This window comes from Muntiacus reevesi, chromosome 22, assembly GCF_963930625.1.
Source record: "Muntiacus reevesi chromosome 22, mMunRee1.1, whole genome shotgun sequence".
NCBI classification, from domain to species: Eukaryota; Metazoa; Chordata; class Mammalia; order Artiodactyla; family Cervidae; genus Muntiacus; species Muntiacus reevesi.
The window spans coordinates 1,980,880-2,001,556 of record NC_089270.1 but is presented as its reverse complement, the minus strand read 5'-3'; the positions used below and the strand labels follow the sequence as shown (position 1 = coordinate 2,001,556).

General features: G+C 53.0%; 1 protein-coding gene across 2 annotated transcripts in view; it reads right to left on the bottom strand.

The window, feature by feature from the left end:
* The window catches only part of HTT (huntingtin), a 118,564-nt gene that overhangs the window by 33,636 nt on the left and 64,251 nt on the right, over positions 1–20,677 (bottom strand). For both annotated transcript variants that reach the window (XM_065914524.1, XM_065914526.1), the window contains 13 exons: positions 20,160–20,287; positions 19,764–19,874; positions 14,468–14,545; positions 13,935–14,158; positions 12,484–12,562; positions 12,239–12,400; positions 10,529–10,584; positions 9,356–9,504; positions 7,405–7,541; positions 5,894–6,010; positions 4,141–4,263; positions 3,637–3,872; positions 2,069–2,211 (listed from right to left, as the gene is read on the bottom strand). In XM_065914524.1, coding sequence (XP_065770596.1) covers positions 2,069–2,211; positions 3,637–3,872; positions 4,141–4,263; positions 5,894–6,010; positions 7,405–7,541; positions 9,356–9,504; positions 10,529–10,584; positions 12,239–12,400; positions 12,484–12,562; positions 13,935–14,158; positions 14,468–14,545; positions 19,764–19,874; positions 20,160–20,287 — 1,743 coding nt within the window. The remainder of the gene's footprint in view (positions 1–2,068; positions 2,212–3,636; positions 3,873–4,140; positions 4,264–5,893; positions 6,011–7,404; positions 7,542–9,355; positions 9,505–10,528; positions 10,585–12,238; positions 12,401–12,483; positions 12,563–13,934; positions 14,159–14,467; positions 14,546–19,763; positions 19,875–20,159; positions 20,288–20,677) is intronic.

Genomic DNA, 20,677 nt, shown 5'->3' with positions numbered 1-20,677 from the left:
TAAAAATAACAGATCTTCACACAGCTTAATTATCCTCCCAACACCACACTGTGGTGGGTTGGTGGGACATAAATCCGAAGATCCACAAAAAGAAAATTGTTTCCACGTTAAGTAAACAAGGTGGCTTGAGGCTATAACCCATTATCACAAACTCTAGCCACATCCCAGGGCCGAGGACACCTGTAGTCATGTGGCCCAGCTGAGGAGGCATCCCGCCCCGTCACTCTTGGTCCCCGCTGCCTTCCGGCCCCTCTGGCCCTTGCCGCTCTCAGAACTCTCTCCAAAGCGCCAGCTCCTTCTCCTCCAGGCCTCAGCTCTGCAGCCGCAGAGGAGAGCCCGCCCCGTGCCTGCCCACCCCGTGCTGCCTGCCACCGTCTTCCGTTTCCTCCTTGGGAGACGTCGGGACCTGCGGCGGCATCTCTGTGCACTGACTCGAGAGACTGATGGCCGCAGAGGCAGGAATCACATCAGCTCTACTGACCGCCCCACACCCAGGACCGGCCCGGCAGCGAGTGACTCAGCATCTCTTTATTGAGCAAATAAAGGCCGACGATGGTAACGACCTTCTTCTTTAATGGTACGTATCTGCGTGTGTGCTTTAATTTGCATTAAGGTGATACACATTAGTGGGATTTGAACTCATGTGTATGTATCACTTTGATGCAAATTAAAAATCCCATAACAGAGAAGGATTTCTGATTCTACAGGTGCCCTGCCCCATCCCTCAAAAGGCAACTTTTTACCACTCTGCTTTCAGTTCCGGTAGTTATCTTCAAGCTCACCTTGATGCGCTTTCATCACCTGCAGCAGACCCTCAAGTTACTCTGTCTACTTCCCTCGCTTCCTGTTGTCGTTTGTTGTTTATTCGCTAAATCGTGTCCAACTCTTTGCAACCCTGTAAACTGCAGCACGCCAGGCTTCCCTGTCCTTCACCCTCTCCTGGAGTTTGCTCAAACTCAGGTCCTTTGAGTCAGTGATATCCTCTAACCATCTCATTTTCTGTCACCCCCTTTTCCTCCTGCCCTTAATCTTTCCCAGCATCAGGGTCTTTTCCAATGAGTCAGCTCTTCGCATCAGTATTGGATACGATGTACTGGAACTTCAGCATCAGTCCTTCCAATGAATATTCAGGACTGATCTCCTTTAGGATGGACTGATTGAATCTCCTTGCTGTCCAAGGGACTCTCAAGAGTCTTCTCCAACACCACAGTTCAAAAGCAACAGTTCTTCGACATTCAGCTTTCTTTATAGTTCAACTCTCACACCCATACATGATGACTGGGAAAACCACAACTTTGACTATATGGACCTTTGTCGGTTAAGTAATGTCTCTGTGTTTTAATATGCTACCTAGGTTTGCCATAGCTTTTCTTCCCTTATTACTGGAAAGTAACCCCCTTCCCCAAAGGAAGGCTGTCCAACCTTTCAGGGAGCCCAGGGTGGCCGGGCCACCCAGGGGTGCATCCGTTGCTCAGAGGATTCATGCAGCCCTGAGACCACAAGTCAGAGGCCCTCCCTTCTGCCTGGGGAAGGAGCCCACCAGAGAACACAGCCAGACAGTAAAAAGAATGGAAACGCAACGTGGCCACAGAATGAAACGCACCGGAGGTCATCACCCAAAGAGCACCCACTCCCACATTTCCAGATGTGCTGTGGATCTGGGCTAAACTTTCCTGCTGTTTGTGTTTCCCCGAGATTAGAACTGCCTCTTGCTTTTCTTGCTGAGAAAAGAAAGATATGCCTGTACCTGATCACTAGCAAGACTGTTCCTTCTGAAAACGCTGATTCCTCTTGAAAAACTCTGCTTCCTGTGCCTGCTACAGGACAGGGACTCTGAAACCTCTCTCTCTCTCTCGTGCAATGACTTTTCAAATTCACAGTCACATACAAAGGCGACAGAACATCCTGACTTTCCGAATCCTGAAGGCCCTCAGAGTCACGTTCTCACAGCAATGCCCCGTCAAACACACACAGGGCACAGAAGAGCCGGCTCCGCACACCGCACGCCGGCGGCACAGGCGGGGCAGGGGGAGCACAGACCCTCGAGGCAGGCTCGCGATGCACCTACCGGACTTGAAGATGTGGATCAGACACATGAGCAGCGTGCCCAGCTCCTGGCAATAGAAAGTGTGCTGCTGCTCACTCATCTCCACTCTCAGCTGCTTGGTAACGATGTCCTCTAGAAGGATGCCCACCAGCTGGAGCAGAAACCTTCAGAGAAGGGAGAAGGGACAGCGGAGTAGGAGACCGTCAGAGCGCTCCTAGGCAGTACACCACGAACACAACACACACAGTAGATACAGGCAGAAAACAGTGCAAGTAAACCAAAACAGAGACGCGTTATTCTCTCAGTCATGTCTGACTCTGTGCAACCTCGTGGACTGTAGCCCGCCAGGCTCCTCTGTTCTTAGGACTTCCCAGGCAACAATCTTAGAGTGGGCTGCCATTCCCTTCTCCAGAGGATCTTCCCGACCCAGGGATTGCACCCAGGTCTCCTGCACTGCAGGCGAATTCTCCCCTGTCTGAGCCACAGGGAAGCCCTAAAATGCGCGGAGGGTTTGACACCATCCCTCTGGATGACGTCACCTGACCTCTCTGCGCCACTTCCCTCTCTAATGAGATGGGGTAACCACACCATGTTTGGAGGCGAGTCGGGAGGCTAAAATGACCCGTGGTGTTCCTTCAAAGCTTTCAGCCATCAAGCAGGCTGATGGCCATCACAGGGAGTCAGTGCAGGCTCCACTTCAGCCACCCACCTAACCGTGACAGCGTGAGCCACAGGCTGCGTGCTGAACCGGGACAAAAGGATGCTGTGCACATCCATCCAACTGATCTCCAAGATGACCCCTACCCATGGCCAACCAAGGTGGCACAGGGCCATCACGCGGGCAAGAAGGAGCATTCTTGGGAAGTGAGCTCCCAGGACACGCTCCGTGGGCTCTAGCTCAACGCACACCCCGAGTCCAGCAAAGGAGGAGGCACAATTGTCTGACAGCAAGTCTGTACAGTGCCCGAGTCTTGAGCGCGGCCTCCAAGGAGCTTCCCAAAATCGACACGGGCAGACATGATTTGATGCCACAAATACACTGAAAGGGCTTCCCAGGTGGCTCAGTGGTAAAGAATCTGGCTGCAACGCAGGAGATGCAGGTTCAATCCCTGGATCGGGGAGATCCCCTGGAGGAGGGAATGGCAACGCGCGCCAGTGGGCTCGTCTGGAGAATCCCACGGACAGAGGAGCCTGGTGCACTACAGCCCACAGGGTCGCAAAGAGCGGGACGCGACCGAGTGACCAGGTACACACGGGGTCCGGAGGGGAGCGCGGCAGAGCGGCCCACCCCGCAGGGAGCGGGATCCTACTGCCTGCGGGGCCCGGATGGCAGCACACAGCGGGCAGGAGCAGACGTGGGTCTTCCTACGTTTTCCAATTCTCTGCAGGCAGCGCACCCGCCCACTACTCTGGGCAGCCTTCAGAGGGTCTGATTCAGGACCTGACCGAGCCTGCAGAGGCACGACCGGGGGCCCGAGACGAGGCTGGCTGGGCAGAGAGAACACACCGGCTCCTTAACCCACCGTGTCGGTCTCACGGATTCAACACCACATGCGAGCCCGAGGCCACAGACTAGACGCGGAGCGTACCTGGCAAACGTTTCTTCTGGCAAGTTCTTCGTCTGTCTCCCTTCACCGTGCTCCTCCAGTGCTGAAGTGCTGTCCCCGTCTCTTAACCTACTGATTGTCGGACAGGACACTAAGCATGGAGAGAAGGAGAGCTCCTGGATGCGGGACAGGACAATGTCTTCGGTCGACTGGGAGATCAGCACCCGCAAGATGGCCAGGATGCCCGACACCCACAGCTGGACAGCGCTCACCGACCCCTGAGGACAGAGCGGGGGGCAGGCGCTGCTGAAGAGGAGGACGCCTGGGCTCTCCCCCGATGCCAATGTCATTTACGAAGAGCCGCCTGGCTTGACAATGCCACCGTGAGTCCCTGTCTCGCTGGTTCTCAAAGTGTGGCCCCGACCAGCGGCCTCAGTGCCGCCTGGGAACCTGTGTAACAGACAAATCCCCCACCCCCAGCCCCGCAGACGCCTCCAGGTGCAGCAGGCGGGGAAGCCAGAACGCCAGCAGGAGGCGGGTACTCACCAGGGTGTCTGGGGTGACGAACATACTCCGTAAAAGCATGTCCACAGGGCGGAGGGAGGAGGGGGCCAAAATCTCAAACAACGTGTTCAGCACTCCAAGGGCTTCGTGAGAATCAATGTGCATCTGTTCCAAGTGAATGTTGCAGACATTTCCCCATAAGAAACGTCAGCCAGCAGAAAAAAGGTCAACACTGCCCTTCACGTGAGGCGTCCCACGGTCCGATGGCCTGGACCATCCCATCATTCCCACCCCCCAAAACTTCCATACGTTTCACTGTCAGCAGTGAACCAAGGAAACATTTTTTAGAACAACACTGTTAACAGCTAGATTTTTTTCCCACAATGGAAATCTTTTCATTTAGATTTTTATTAGGTAAACCAAATATGCTTCCTGCAAAAATTCAAACAGGTTCAAGTATGAAAAACAATCTGCTGAGACTGCATGGCCCGACAGTCACCACCACCACTTTGGGGACCAGCCTCTCCTCATCTCTCTATGCACGCGTGGTTCACCACACAGGTATCACAGACTCTGTCGTCCACCTTCTTCCACTTCTTCTCCTGCACCCCATCCCCACCCCACCACCAAGTAACCAATGTTAGCATATCAGTGTAGCTCTCTTTAACTTCCTCCGCATTCCTATACCTATAGAGAAGTTTTTGTTTCAAAAAATCGTATTACGTCTCTGCTTTTTTTTCCATTAAAAATATAATGAAAAACTCCCAAGGTAATAGGTTTCAAATCTTAACGTTACTTTTAAAGGATGCAGAGTAGTCCAGATTCAGTCTGCACACAGCGCACTCACCCACCGCCCCACGTCCAGCGGGTGCCCCTTCCTGCCCCTCTGTCCCCACGCCCTGGTCCACGTGGGCCCTGAGCTGTGAGCGGCTCTCTCTGCTACCCCCACCCTGACCGCCTGTTCAACTCTCAGGTTCACCCTGCCCCCCTTCGTACCGAGCCCTCTGGGGGCTCCCCCAAGTCCTCCCCAACAGAGAGCTTCCCCAGGCGTCTGCTCAGGTCAGCCCTCACTTCCTCCAAGTGCCGAGGAGTGTCACCCCTCTGCGACACGCGTCAGACCCTGTAAACGGTCACCAGGTCCTCCGCTGTCTGTCCGCAGCTCTACTCCAACGTCCTCTCGGGCCAGCAGGGCAGGCGTGGTCGCAGGGGGACGCGCGGATGCACAGCGCACTGTGCCCCTGGCCCACAGGCCGCCCCGCACGCAGCGCCACTGCAGGGAGGGCACGCTGGGCGTCCCCCTGCACGCCGCCCCGCCACCTCCTCAGCGCCCGCGGCGAGAGGAGCGCGGAGCTCAGGGAGCACCCCCGGAGACGCGCACCTGCGGCCACGGAAGCCTCAGCCGCTGAAAGCGCCAAAGCCACCCACTTGCTAAAACTGCACCTTATCAGGACTTCCCTGGTGTTCCAGCAGCTGGGACACCATCCTCCCGCTGCCTGAAGCCTGGGTCTGAGCCCTGGTCGGGAGCTGAGATCCTGCAAGCTGCACGTCATGTACCGGCCTTCAAAAAAATCCTCCACTGTCGATCTTACCAGACGCCATGACCCGCCCCCCAGCCTCAGGATGACAGGCTGTGACGAGCGCAGAGCAAGCAGCTGACGCTGTGAAGACAGCGGCCTGCTCGCTCCCGGGCGCCAAGAGCTGTGGGCACTGCTCCGCCCAGAGTACTCGCTCCCGAGCTGGCCGACCTGACAGGCACCTGCTGGCGGCACCTACGGGCGGGGGGCGGGAGACACACCTGCTGCTTGGCCAGCATCGGGAGGATGACGTCGGCCACCTGCCGAGACAGCCGCTTCCACTTGTCCTCACTCTCCTTGTGGCACTGCCGCAGGACCAGCGTGAACATCTCCAGCACCTGCGGGGATGGCCCAGACGCTCAGACGCGGCCCGCATGCCCCCAGGGGCCGCGCACACGTGGGCAGACCCAGCGCGGCCAGACCCAGCGCGGTCACTCCTCGGGCCTTCCCAGGCTCCAACTGGAGGAAAGCCAGGCTCATCTCGGCCTCGGGCAGAGCACGAGAGCAGACCCGACTGGACCTGCGGTCTGGCGGACCACTGCGCAGGGGCCCCCGGCTCCCGTGAGCCTTCCTCTCTGTCCCATGCCCTCTGCAAAGGTCCCCACCCCGAGGACGGTTTACTTCAGAAGAGTTGGCCGTGGCTGACCTGTTTGGTTGTGATCCCTCCTAAACAGAGATTCCCTGAAAGCCTGTTTGGTAAACACAGTCTTGCTGGCACAGGGCCACCATGAACCTATTGCCAGGATGGCGCCCGTCACGGCAGCAGACAGGGAGAGATTCAGGCGCCACGCAGCCTGCAAAGCTGAAAATGCTTAATTGCAGAGAAAGTCTACAGCCCAGTCTATAAAATGCCATGTTTCTGGCAGAGCCCACTCCCTGGAAAGCCTGTCCAGCTACTGCCTCCCACAGTGACCTCTCCCTTCCCGGGACCCAGAGGCACTTACGCAAAGGCAGGCAACTCCGCGCTGTGCCCCGCCTTCCCAAACGAAGGCCAGCCCCGCTCTGCCCCGTAAGCCAGGCTGGGGACGCGCGAGATACCAGCCCACATGCCTGCCAAGAGCCAGGCGTTGGCTCTCGACCCTCTTATAGAAGCTGTACTTTTAACTGTATGGGATTTAATTCAACACTAAGTATTTAGTTAAATATTACCTAGGTGAAGCAAAATGAGAGTGCATAGAGAAAGCGATTGTGCGAGAGAATCTGATGAGCAGAGACAACAGTAACAGGGATTGCTGAAGCAGTGAGGGCGAGCTCCTGCCAGCCACAGAAGAGGGCTCTTACAAAGCTAGGTTTCAGACAGCCTCACACCATCTGAAATTTCAAATGCACCTGAAGGGAAGTGAAACTAGAAATCAGTGCAGACTCTGGTCCTTCACCAACATGGTGGTAAATACATGTCCAAACAAGTCTTTAAATCACTTCAGGCTGAGATCTTTAAAAACAGTTACTCAGAACTCCACCACCGTCATCAACGCTGCTGACTGATTTTTAGTCCTCGTTTTGGAAAAGGGTTCTCCACCACCTTGACCGAACTTGTGACTGTCAGCCAGGCCGTGCGGCCTTCATGACAGACCCCGTTAGGCCTTCTGCTGCAGCTTCTCCCCACCGCCCCAAAGCCCAGGGCTGGCGCAGAGCCACACTTGCGCCAAGTGGACAGGGCCACAGGGCGCTTCCTGCCATGCCTGCGGGAGCAGGGAAGGGTCGGCAGCGCGTCCCCCACCCCACCCCTTACCTGATGGTACTGGATGAGCCTCAGTAGCATGGACACCACCACCTCTTTCTGGGTTTCAAGCTCTTTTCCTGCATCAGCCTTATTGGTTCCTCTTAAAACGAAGAGGTCATGGACGATGGGCTGCAGGGCGGGTACGGCTGTGGGTACAGAAGGGCGCTAAGAAGGCGCTGGCAAGACGGCACTAACACCTCCAGATTATTTCCAAGAAACAAAGCAAACTCTGATCCACACCCAACTCTGGGCTAAGGGATAATTTCAGGTTACCCAGGAGTGCAGTGAGATTATCTGCACGCCATCCTGGAAGGTCAGGGTCTGCTCTGACACTTGACAGGGTTCTGAAATCTTTTTGAAAACTAGGGCTTCTGTGACATAACATTACTTCTGACACAAAGGGACACAAATTCAAAAGTCAAATTTAAACTAAAACCTTCCAACTAACTAAAACAGCAGCATTCTAACCTCATGCACAACCTGCTCAAAGATTCACCTGAAAAAGAGGACAGATGCTTTTCCAACAGAAAACACTTAGTCAAAATATTAGATTTCTCTACTGTTTAAAGCAATTAAACTCACTCTCTCCTTAGACTAAGGGTTTCCCCCTCAAGGCATGTCTTCACTCAAAACAGCAAAGTGAAGCCTTGGGCCTAACACACCCTCATGAGTAAACTAGGAAGACCTTTCACTGAGGAGCATCAGCCCGGCCAAGTCGCCAGTTACTGAAAGGCACACTCTCACCCTCGGTCTCTCACACACACACTCCCTCACACACACTCACACACACTCACACACACACTCACTCCCTCACACACACACACACACTCACACACACACTCACACACACACTCACACTCACTCCCTCACACACACACACTCCCTCACACACACACTCACACACACACTCACACTCCCTCACACACACACACACACACACTCACACACACACTCACACTCCCTCACACACACACTCACACACACTCCCTCACAAACATACACTCTCTCACACACACACACACTCCCTCACACACACACACACACACACACACTCTCACACACACACTCCCTCACACACACTCACACACACTCACACACACACACACTCACACTCCCTCACACTCACACACATGTACTGGCTGAGTTTCCCACCGATGACCAGGCTCCATAGTAAAAACAGTAAGGTTTGGCTGTCCATCAACTTTCTTTCCAAAGAAAGAATTTTCTTTCCTCTGATCTGGGAAGCCTCAGTCATGCCTCTATTTGAGATCTGCACTCTCACCTCCAGCGACCCCGAGTGTACATGGGCAGTCAGGAGTCCCTCTGCTGAGGCCTGAACTGAAGCCCCAGCAGGAAGCTGACCGCCTTGCTAGCGTGGAAGTGGCGAGGAGCCAGGCCCCGCACACCCCACCCCTTGGCCCGGCTGCCCGCCGCGGTACAGTACACGGGGACCTCCGTGTGGCGGCCAGCAGAGGTCACAGGAGGCGCCCCAACCACAGCTCAAAGGCCCCCAGGCTTCTGCTGACCGAGCCGCAGAGGGTGAGTAGGGCGTGCTGGGAGAGCTGTGAGAAAGTCAGAGGGGTGACGGCTCCTCCCCACAGCACGGCCTCACTGCGCCAGGCGGCAGCAGGGGCCTGGGCCGCGGGTCACTGTCTGTGGACCTCACTTTAGCACCTATGAAACAGCCAGTCCTGAATCAAGGCCACACTGCGCCTTCCAGGACACTGGACGATAAACCCAGTGGCCTTTCGGAAGCTGGATTTTAAAATTCTCTGTTTCACATGGATAGATGGGAGCATTTATGCTAGACTCCACATGCGCTGTTTTCACCCGGGTGGACCACACACTCCTTTCTTCAGACACTTCCAGCCAGAGTGCACATGCACACACACGCGCAGCAGGCAGGAGGCAGTGTAAGCGCACAGACCGAAGAGCCGGGGAGGGGCCGGCCTCACGTTACCGTGCGTCACCGCCTTCCTCCCGCTGGCCATGATGCCGTCACAGAGCTGGATGATTTTAGGGATGCCGATGATCTGTTTTGAGTGGTAACGCTCGTAAGACAGTAATACCAGGAAGAAAAAGATGTTTGGGATGATCGCCTCTGACTCCCTAGAAACAAAAACACCAAAAGGCTTCCTTTAAAATGAAGAAACATCATTGTATTAATAGCCCCAACCAAACCACCCTGATTCAAAGTGGAGAGCGTGGCGGGGGCGCTCAAAGCCTCGGCACCTGGTTCGGTCCCATCACCCTTATCTCGAGTCCCTGTCGGGGGTGGGGCCCTCACACCCGCTAGGGCACCTGGGCGGCTGGCAGGGCTCAGTGAGGGCCCTGAGAGAGGCACCCTCATCACCGCAGCCCAGGGTGCCTCCGTCTGCCCCCCCATCCTTGTGCTGAAGAAGCCGGCACCCAAAGGAGAAACGGTAACTCGCCTCCAATCACATGGTCAGCTGACACACAGCGAGAACAAGAGCCTGGGCCCCCAGACCCAGGGGCAGGCGGGCCTCTCAGAACACGCTCCCCTGCACCGTGCTTCCCTGACTACTAGTGCTTCAGAAACTAAAGGATCTACATTTTCACTTGCATTTACAGGATGAAGTAGTAAAACCTTACAGGTTAGCAAGGTAAAGTTCTAGAGACAACCGTATGTAAAACTGTTCTCTGTAAGATTAGAAAAAACTACTGTTATCTCAAATAATATTTCATTTAGCAGAACTGTTATAACTAAATGCTTTGAAATCTGAAATGAAAACTGACATGTTTGATCGTCAGATAAAGAACTACCTCTCAACGAGGCTTGAGATCCTCAAGTCATTAATTTTCAAAAGAAACAAAAACCCACAGCATGTTAGTCAGACTTCCATTAAAAACAAGGTCTGGCAAAAACGCCTCGTGGTCTTTTAAAGTAAACACTCATCTTAAAAATCTAGAATTACACGTGTGGACTTCCTGGTGGGAAGTGATTAGGACGCCACCCTTCTACTGCAGAGCACGCAGGTTCAACCCCTGGTCGGGGAACTAAGACCCACAGGCTGCTTGGCATGGCCAAAAGGTAAAGTGAATCCAAATAAAATAAAACTACACGTAATTATGTAACAAGAACAAGAAATCTAAAATCACAAAATGCAATTACCTGAACTGACCGACTTCAATGTATTCAAACTGCTTCAGCACAAATCCAATAAACACCTACAGGCAGGAAATGCAGTTTTCACATCAGTAATTAAAATGTGCAAACAAGGTTACTTTCCTTGGCACTCATGTGCACAGACTTTAACAAGTTTCCTGACAGTAGATTAGATCATTTCAAGACACTTGCAAAAACCCCTTTAAACTTGTTTGCTGAACGCTCAGGGGAAACCTCCTGGGAGAAACAAACGGAAGCTCCAGGTGCCTCCAGGGGCACCCACGAGGCGCAGCACAGGTCCTGGTGCAGCTGCGGCAAGCCCGGCGGCGTGGACTTCCTGAAGGGGCTTGGGAACAAGACATCCAGGTGCGCCCACCTTTTCCCTGCAGCACCAGCACTCAGAGGGGCCGGGCACCCAGGGCTGCTGGGGGCGTGGGGGCCGCGAGCGGAGGCCGCATCCGCGGCTGCTCACGACCAGCGCCATGTCGCGCTTCAAGCACATGTTCACGCTCCACCCTGCCGCTCGGAGCTCATTTCCAGTCTCCTCCTGGCCCCCATAACCCACAGCCTGAACTGAGGTAAATCGTGGGCCTCTTTTTCTGCCCTTTTCATAAAGACCATCACCGCAACCAATCCTAAGAACTGGGGAGAAAGGGGAGTCGCGAAGGTGCCTGCTGGGCTCGGACGAGTGGAGCCAGCCTGCGCCAGGTCCCGCCTCATCCCGGGAAGCCCCACGGCAGGTCCCACGCCTGCCTCCCCTCAGCCACGGCCACCGCCACCGCAGACGAGGGCGTCCCCCTCCCCAGACGACAGAACCACCATCCCCTGGGAGCGTCTCCCCAGAGGAGGGAGAGGGCTCTGTGGAGAATGTCCTCCTGAAAACCAGCGCGGAGGGCAGGATGGTGAAGATGCTGGCCAACACAAAGCCCCTAGCCCCCCTCTCCTCAGGTGGCCCCCCAGCACCACTGCGGGGAAAGCGGTGTCGCCTCTCCGTCCAGCTTCCCCAGGGGAGTGACGGTGCCACAGCACCCACGACACCTTCTAGACGGTGATGTCTAGAAGCAAACGGAGAGCTGCAGCGTTTCCACCTCAGAACACTTCCCATCTCACTCAGGAAAGCAGCCCACGGTCACAGCCCAAGAGGGACAGTCACATCCTGACGCCCAAAGGCAACTCTCCCTGTGGTGACCTTGGCTGCTCTGACTCCTGCTTTTAGAGAATCCACGTCATGAAGGGATCCGCCTTTGCACCGCCGCACGCGCCAGAGCAGGGCGCGGGGGTGAGGGCCCCCGGGGTGGCCGGCTCAGACAGCCGCAGCGTGGGGGCCAGCCGCTGTCCGACAGGTCACACGCCTTTTCAACAGGGGACAGCTTGATACTGGCAACCGCTCCTCATAAGCAGTTTAAAACCACACTCTGGATTCTGCACAGAGGTCCCCTCAAACCACGAGTCTTACAGTGCAAATTACTCCTGGGGTGGCGGCAGCTGGGTGGACGGGAGGAGCCGCTGCAGAGCGTAAAGGCTGGAGCGCCTGGCTCAGGGCGCTGTGCTCGCCGAGGCCCCGCGGGCCAGGCCTCCGCCCCCACCGGTGGGTGAGATGCAGCAGCTGGTGCGGGAAGGAAACGCACACTTCCTGACGGCACGTTTCAGCGTCTTCCTGTTAGCTTTCACTACATCACGAGCAGCTACGGCAGGTGAAAGACACGAGGGACACACCTGGTCTGAATCCAGGAGGCAGTAGTTGACCCGGAGCTGAACCAGCTGCGCCAGCAAGTCCAACACCTGCTTCTGCAACTGCACGGAGGTCGTGGTCGTGTACTGCTTTAAAGCTTTTATAACAAGAGGCTCGAATAAGCGAATGTGATTATGAATAGCATTCTACGAAGAAAAGAAAGAATGCCTGAGTGAGTCTTCAGAGGCAGCCTCTTCCAGACTGCAACCTGGGAACAGCTCCCAGTTACCTTGTCTGCTCGGTTCTTTGTGACACTGCTGAGGTTTGTCTTCAGCTGGGACGACACTTTCTGGAGGACGTCAAACCACCTGCCAGGGAGGTAAAAGGTGAGCAGAGAACACCCTTGCATACTCCCCTGTGTCCCCAGCGAGACCCAGGTCAGGCTGACTCCAGCTCACAATCAGAACACTTCAGGTCAGAAAGAACGTCAACAGCCACTCAGTGGAGCGGGATCAAGCTCTTCTCTTAATGAAGATTAGTCAGGCAAGGAAATGGAAACCCGCTGTAGTATTCTCGTCTGGAAAATCTCACGGACAGAGGGGCCTGCTGGGCTACAGCCCACGGAGTTGCAAAGAGCTGGACACGACCGAGCACGCCATCAGACAGAACTGAGTCTACCGTGGACGGACCGCCGCGGCTGCCCGGCAGCCCCAGGCTTCCCTGCAGCAGGCCACCTGGGCCGGGGTGCTGCTGCCGCGAGGCCCTCAGACAGCCTCGGGGGCAGGGGCCGGAGGCAGCCAGGCTCGGGAAAGGCTCGGAGACTCACAAGGCATCACTTGATTTCTTTAAACTTTGACATCAAGTATACCCTTTTCTTTTCAAGAAACGTAATATTAAATGACAGTAATCAGACATTTGCTTGTTTTACTTATATCCCGTATCAGACGAAATATTTGAAGAGTCCTAGTCCTGAGACTTAGAAAAAGTCAGTATATCGCCAATTAAAGCCCAAAATGTGGACATGTTCCTAAAATACTCTAAACCTATGTAACAAAAACCCAGGAATTCTACTGTTACTACAGAGTAGTAACTCAAGTATGCACTAATAATTAATGGTAATTTAAGAAACTACTGCAATTCCAGACATCGTAAAGAAAGAAAGAAACAAAGTGAAGTCACTCAGTTGTGTCCGACTCTTTGCGACTCCACGGACTGTAGTCCACCAGGATCCTCCATCCATAGGATTTTCCAGGAAAGAACACTGGAATGGCTTACCACGCCCTCTCCCAGGAGACCTTCCCGACCCAGGGATCCTGCACTGCAGACAGACACTTTACCATCTGAGCCACTGGGGAAGTCCAACACAGCCATAAATTAAGTGGAAAGAGACCTTTATCCATGAAGCTGGGAACGCACCGCCCCCCAGTCCTCTGCACACCAGCACTGCTGCACCACCCGAGTTACAGGCCCTGAGGCCACCAACACACGGGACCGGACCCCGCGGCGGCGGCCTTCAGCGGCGGAGGAACCCGCGCCCCGCTCCGGGCCTGCTGACACGTCAGCATGAGCGGCCGCGGCTTCGTGGGGAGCCGCGCAGCTCTCCTGTCCCCCAGCCCAGCCCCACCCGCCAGGCCGTAACACCGCAGGCCCGCCTCTCACTGGGCTACCCGCTTCTCTGAAGGGGCCCGCCTTCAGCGCCGCGGAGAGCTCCAGAGAACACGGGGGCGCTCAGAAGGTTACCCTGAGGTCTCCTGGTCCTGCTCCGCCTGCACCGCGTTCCGCAGGCTGGCGTCCGCCAAGGCCTGGGTGAAGTGGGTGTACGGCGCCATGAAGCAGTAGTGGTACAGGCCGGGCCGTGCGCTGGAGGAGCCGAGGCGCTGCGCTCGGCCCTGCGCCTTGCTGGGGTGGGAAGACAGGCTGTCAAACTGGGAGGCCAGGTTTGTCCCGAACAGAGTCTTCAGCAACTGGAGTGGGAGAATTGAAGTCATCGACATTCGAATTAATGCGGAATCTCCCACACGCACACCAAGTCCACCTAAAACTAACGGGATGCATGGACGCGGGAGGGGCGCTCGGACGGCAGGAAGGGGGCGGGAGCCTGTCCCCAAGGGCGAGCCCCTCCTCCAGGGGCACAGGGGACAAGCACCCTTCTGGCCGGAGAACAAGCGAGCAGGGGCGTGATGGTGGGGCTGCCAGACGCAGCACCTCCTGAGCGACAGGCAGTGCGCGAGCATCGTGTGGGGAGCAAGGCTTCCCAGGAGCTCCACTCTTACCTGCTGAACACACACGGTCGCCATCATCGGCTCTCGATTGAAGCAAGACTTCAGGTATCCCAGGATCTCTTCAACACACTGGAAAGGAGAAGTGTGAGGCATTAAAGGAAGCGAGTCACTTGCGTCCAGCCCTGTTCTCAGCGCAGGAGGTCAGAGTCCACAGGGGCGCTGAAAGCCCTGCATCCCTGGGGCGCCTACGGACGGTCAGCTGATAGTAACACACATTACGGCTGGTGTGATTTGCCACAGAAAGTCCTGGATGTGTCTTGACAGCAGCCTGCAGAGGTGACCACCACGACTGCCTTCAAACGACTGCCCTCACAGGTGCTTTTCCAGTCTCATACACGAGGTCTGCGCAGCCAAGGTTCCCTGGAGACGAGAGCTGGTCCAGGACTGCCACTGGCAGCCCGCTCCTCACGGCCACGCGGCCTCCAGCCGCTGCTCACGGCACTCCAACTACAGAGAGAAGGCCACTCGCTTCATCCATCTGAGGCAACATCCTGTACTAAAAAGTGACACGCTTCTGTTCACTTCACATACTCAGGACCACGTATGCTGACTATTCTGATTAACTCTCCCTGGACCAGATGTCCAAGGCTGTCTATATACCCTGCAGGGTTGAGTCTGTTCCACACCACTGCTCATAGCAGGTAACTAAGAAGTGTTAACTAGAAAAATTCAACCAGAGTCTTTAATATCACAAGTTGTCTAACAAACAATCATGTCTTTTAACAAATACATATGGAATACCCTTTCTGTGCATTCCTAGGTCGCCTGCACTGTAGGCAGACACTTCACCATCTGAGCCACCAGGGAAATCCGGAAACTAAGTTCAGTTCAGCTCAGTCGCTCAGTTGTGTCTGATTCTTTGCAACACCATGGACTGCAGTACGCCAGGCTTCCCTGTCCTTCTCCCGGAGCTTGCTCAAACTCATGTCCATCGAGTAGGTGATGCCATCCAACAATCTCATCCTCTGTCATCCCCTTCTCCTCCTGCCTTCAATGTTTCCCAGGATCAGGATCTTTTGCAATGATTAGCTCTTCACATTAGGTGGCCAAAGTATTAGTTTCAGCTTCAGCATCAGTCCTCCCAATGAATATTCAGGGCTGATTTCCTTTAGGATGGACTGGCTGGATCTCTTTGCAGTCCAAGGGACTCTCAAGAGTCTTCTCCAACACCACAGTTCAAAAGCATTAATTCTTCGGCGCTCAGCTTTCTTTATAGCTCAACTCTCACATCCATACATGACTACTGGAAAAACCATAGCTTTGACCATACGGGCCTTTGTCAGCAAAGTAATGCCTCTGCTTTTTAATATGCTATCTAGGTTGGTCACAGCTTTTCTTCCAAGGAGTAAGACTCTTTTAATTTCATGGCTGCAGTCACCATCTGCAGTGATTTTGGAGCCCAAGAAAATAAAGTCAGCCACTGTTTCCACTGTTTCCCCATCTATTTGCCATGAAGTGATGGGACTGGATGCCATGATCTTGGTTTTCTGAATGTTGAGCTTTAAGCCAACTTTTTCACTCTCCTCTTTCACTTTCATCAAGAGGCTCTTAGTTCTTCTTCAATTTCTGCCATAAGGGTGGTGTCATTGGCATATCTGAGGTTATTGATATTTCTCCCAGCAATCTTGATTCCAGCTTGCGCTTCAACCAGCCCAGTGTTTCTCATGATGTACTCTGCATATAAGTTAAATAGGCAGGGTGACAATATACAGCCTTAACCTACTCCTTTCCCAATTTGGAACCAGTCTGTTGTTCCCTCTCTGGTTGTAATTGTTGCTTCTTGACGTGCATACAGGTCTCTCAGGAGGCAGGTAAGGTGGTCTGGTATTCCCATCTCTTGAAGAATTTTCCATAGAAGAATTTTCTTGTGATCTACATAGTCAAAGGCTTTGGCATAACCAATACAGCAGAAGTAGATGTTTTTCTGGAATTCTCTTTTTTGATAATCCAATGGGTGTTGGCAATTTGATCTCTGGTTCCCCTGCCTTTCTAAATCCAGTTTGAACATCTGGAAGTTCACAGGTAACGTACTGTTGGAGCCTGGCTTGGAGAATTTTGAGCATTACTTTGCTAGTGTGTGAGAAGAATGCAATTGTGTGGTAGTCTGAACATTCTTTGGCATTGCCCTTCTTTGGGATTAGAATGAAAACTGACCTTTTCCAGTCCTTGTGGCCACTGCTCAGTTTTCCAAATTTGTTGGCATATCGAGTGTAGCACTTTCAGAGCATCATCTTTTAGGATCTGATATAGCTCAACTGGAATTCCATCACCTCCACTAGCTTTCTTCATAGTGATGCTTCCTAAGGCCCACTTGACTTCACATTCCAGGATGTCTGGCTCTAGGTGAGTGATCACACCATCGTGATCATCTGGGTTGTGAATATCTTTTTTGTATAGTTCTTCTTTGTATTCTTGCCACCTCCTGTTAATATCTTCTGCTTCTGTTAGGTCCATACCATTTCTGTCCTTTATCGAGCCCATCTTTGCATGAAATGTTCCCTTGGTATCTCTAATTTTCTTGAAGAGATCTCTCATCTTTCCCATCCTACTGTTTTCCTCTATTTCTTTGAACTGATCACAGAGGAACACTTTCTTATCTCTCCTTGCTATTCTTGTTAACTCTGCATTCAGATAGGTATATCTTTCTGTTTCTCCTCTGCCTTTTGCTTCTCTTTTTCTCAGCTATTTGTAAGGTCTCCTCAGACAACCATTTTGCTATTTTGCATTTCTTTTTCTTGGGGATGGTCTTGATCACCACCTCTTATAAAATGTCATGAACCTCCGTCTATAGTTCTTCAGGCACTCTATCAGATCGAATCCCTTTAAACTATTTGTCACTTCCACTGTATAATTGTAAGGGATTCTTGATTTAGGTCATACCTGAATGGGCTAGTGGTTTTCCCTACTTTCTTTAAGTCTGAATTTGCCAAAAAGGAGTTCATGATCTGAGCCACATTCAGCTCCTGATCTTGTTTTTGCTGACTGTAAGAGCTTCTCCATCTTTGGCTGCAAAGAATATAATCAATCTGATTTCAGTATTGACCATCTGGTGATGTCCATGTATAGAGTCTTCTCCTGTGTTTTTGGAAGAAGGTGTTTGCTATGACCAGTGCGTTCTCTTGGCAAAGCTGTTAGCCTCTGCCTAACCGTATTCTGTACTCCAGGGCCAAACTTGCCTGTTACTCCAGCTATCTCTTGATTTCCTACTTTTGCATTCCAGTCCCCTGTGATGAAAAGGACATCTTTTTTGAGTGTTAGTTCTCGGAGGTCTTGTAGGTCTTCATAGAACCATTCAGCTTTTTCAGCATTACTGGATTGGGCATAGACTTAGATTACTGTGATACTGAATGGTTTGCCTTGGAAACGAACAGAGATCATTCTGTCACTTTTGAGATTGCACCTAAGTGCTGCATTTCAGACTCTTTAGTTGACTGTGAGGGCTATTCAACTTCTTCTAACGGATTCTTGCCCACAGTAGTAGATATAATGATCATTTGAATTAAATTTGCCATTCCAGTCCATTTCAGTTCACTGATCCTAGAATGTCGACATTCACTCTTGCCATCTCCTATTTGACCACTTGCAATTTAGCTTCATTCATGGACCCAACATTCCAGGTTCCTAGGCGATATTGCTCTTTACCGCATTGGACTTTACTTCCATCACCTGTCACATCCACTGCTGGGCATTGTTTTTGCTTTGGCTCCGTCTCTTCATTCTTTCCGGAGTTATTTCTCCACTCATCTCCAGTAGCATATTGGGCACCTACTGACCTGGGGAGTTCATCTTTCAGTGTCTTATCTTTTTACCTTTTCATACTGCTCATTGGTTCTCAAGGCAAGAATACTGAAGGGGTTTGCCATTCTTTCTCCAGTGGACCACATTTTGTTAGAACTCTCCACCATGACCTGTCCGCCTTGGGTGGCCCTTACAGCGTGGCTAAGAAACTGAAAACAGGTGAGAAAAGGATGGTGCTGCCGGCCTTCTGAGAGTCCAGAGTAATAGGAAACAAGTCCTGAGCACGAACATTAATACACAGGATAACAAAGGGCCACCCCATCCCCAGCCAGTAAGGGGTAAGAGGGACCACGTTTACCCCACAGCCAAACAACCAAAAAAGCCAGATAATACAGGAAAGCACGGCTCCAAGACTGATCACCAGGCACCAGAGGACAGGGGTTCCCGAGAGATGGGAAATGAGCTGGTCAGCCAGTCGGCTGCCCCACTCACTGTGCCCCTCAGAGAGCTCCCGGCAGGGGCATGAGGATGAGGGATGGAGCAGAGCTCAGGGTGCCCCGAGTCGAGAAGGAGCTGGGAGTCCAGGAAGCAGACGCAGTGAGGGTTCCAAAGAAGAGGGGCCTCCCAGAGAGGACCTGGGGGGGCCTCGCAGTGCTGGGCAGGGAGGATGCGGGCAGAGGGAGCAGCGCTCAGAGATCACACAGGCCCGGACAGTGACTCCTCTCCCGGCGGGCTCGCAGCCCCGGGCAGAGCCAGAGAGCCCTTGCCTCGGGTGGAAGACGTAGCCCTGGCCTGAGCACTGCTCCGCCCCCTCTGAGTTGACATGTGGGAGAAGCACAAGCGACCAGCGAGGAGAAACAGACGGCAATGTGCACTGTGACTGAGACCGGGTGAGCTTCATGCACACGGAGAGAAAGACGGGGAGAGCGAGGACAGGGAACGGCGCTGCGGCCCACGTTCAAGGCGGGCTTTCGGAAGCTCACTTTGGAGTTCATGAGACACCAAGATGCCCCAGCTGGACAGGTGGGTCCAAACACACCAGAGCAAGTGGGCAAGGTGGTAACTGTCAGGTCTGGACGTGGACACGACACGGCACTCACCACACGACCCCTTAACTCTCCCGTCTGCTTGACCAGGTCCCCACGACAGGAGGGTGAGGGACAGAGGTCAGTTACTGGGCTCAGAACCAAAGTGCACAAGCCTCAAGCACAGCTCTGCTCCCTCCTAAAGCCACATGCCGTCACTGTGACTGCTCTGACCTTCCCACATGCAGAGGTCAGAGAAAGCAAAAGATTCAACAGTTTTAAACCCAGTCATTTTTTAATTCAACTGAGTCTGAGCTGATATACAGTAAAAAGTGAAAACAGAATACAAATCAAACTCTCCTCAATGCGAGACTAAGAATCAGACTCAGGTGTCCAAACTGAAGAACCTTCTCCCCACTTTCCAAACGTGACAGGATGTTGGGGTCCCACTCCAAGGCACCTGGCCCAGAGATGCATTTCAGGCGTGCCAGCCACAGTTCAATGAGAAGACAGGAAACACAAACCTTCCCAATGTCCTGCAGCGTCGCCAGCTCCAGAATCTGAGACAGAACGTCCAAGGCGGAGCGCAGAAAACCCCCAAACTTCTCACTACTGCTCTGAAGATCCAAGGTGACCTGGGGGATGAGAAGGGAGACAAGGGAGATAGCATCTCTGAACATGGGTGGTCTTGGGACGCCCAGACCCAGCACCAACAGATCATAAAGACATCACTTTTTCAATAAAAATCCTAACCTTTTGTATGATGGAAGCTATCATAAACAAAGGCGAAAAAGCCAATTCTAACTCATATCCCTAAGGTCTACTCACTCATATGTATGTCTATAATCTACAATCTTAAGAAAAATGTTGACAGTCCCCTGAAATGTGTGAGAGCAAGGGTATTTTTACAAAAGCAGTACCTTGTAGTTGGCGTGCGTGGCTTTCAGGACGTCGTGCAGTTTGAGGTAAGAAGGTAGGTGGCAGAAGCTCCCCAGTGACGAGGACTTGTTTGCAGCAACAGGCCCTGAGGTTTCAGGTGGTCGAGAGGCTTCACACAGACAAGATACACTTTCAAGTCAAAAGGAAACACTCGCCACGCTTAAAAGAAATCACTATAACAATTATTTTTCAAGTATTCTAGCAGGATAAAATGCCAACTTTTCCTGACTTTTTGATTAATTAGAAATAGTAAGAAATTGATTACTAAACATTAGTAGACTCTGAGTACCTCCCAAAAGATAATACAATAAAAGAAAAAGAGAAAGAGAAGACAAGTGTGATGCTGGGAGGTGTCTGCTTTGGCCTGGCTGTAAGTCAGAGAAACAACCAATTCAAGGAACTTCAACCAATCTGAAAACCCCCCAGAGCAAAAGGCTCCCAGGGGCACCAGGGGGATGACCCACAGCTGACTGAGGTCACGAGTCCTGTAAACAACAGG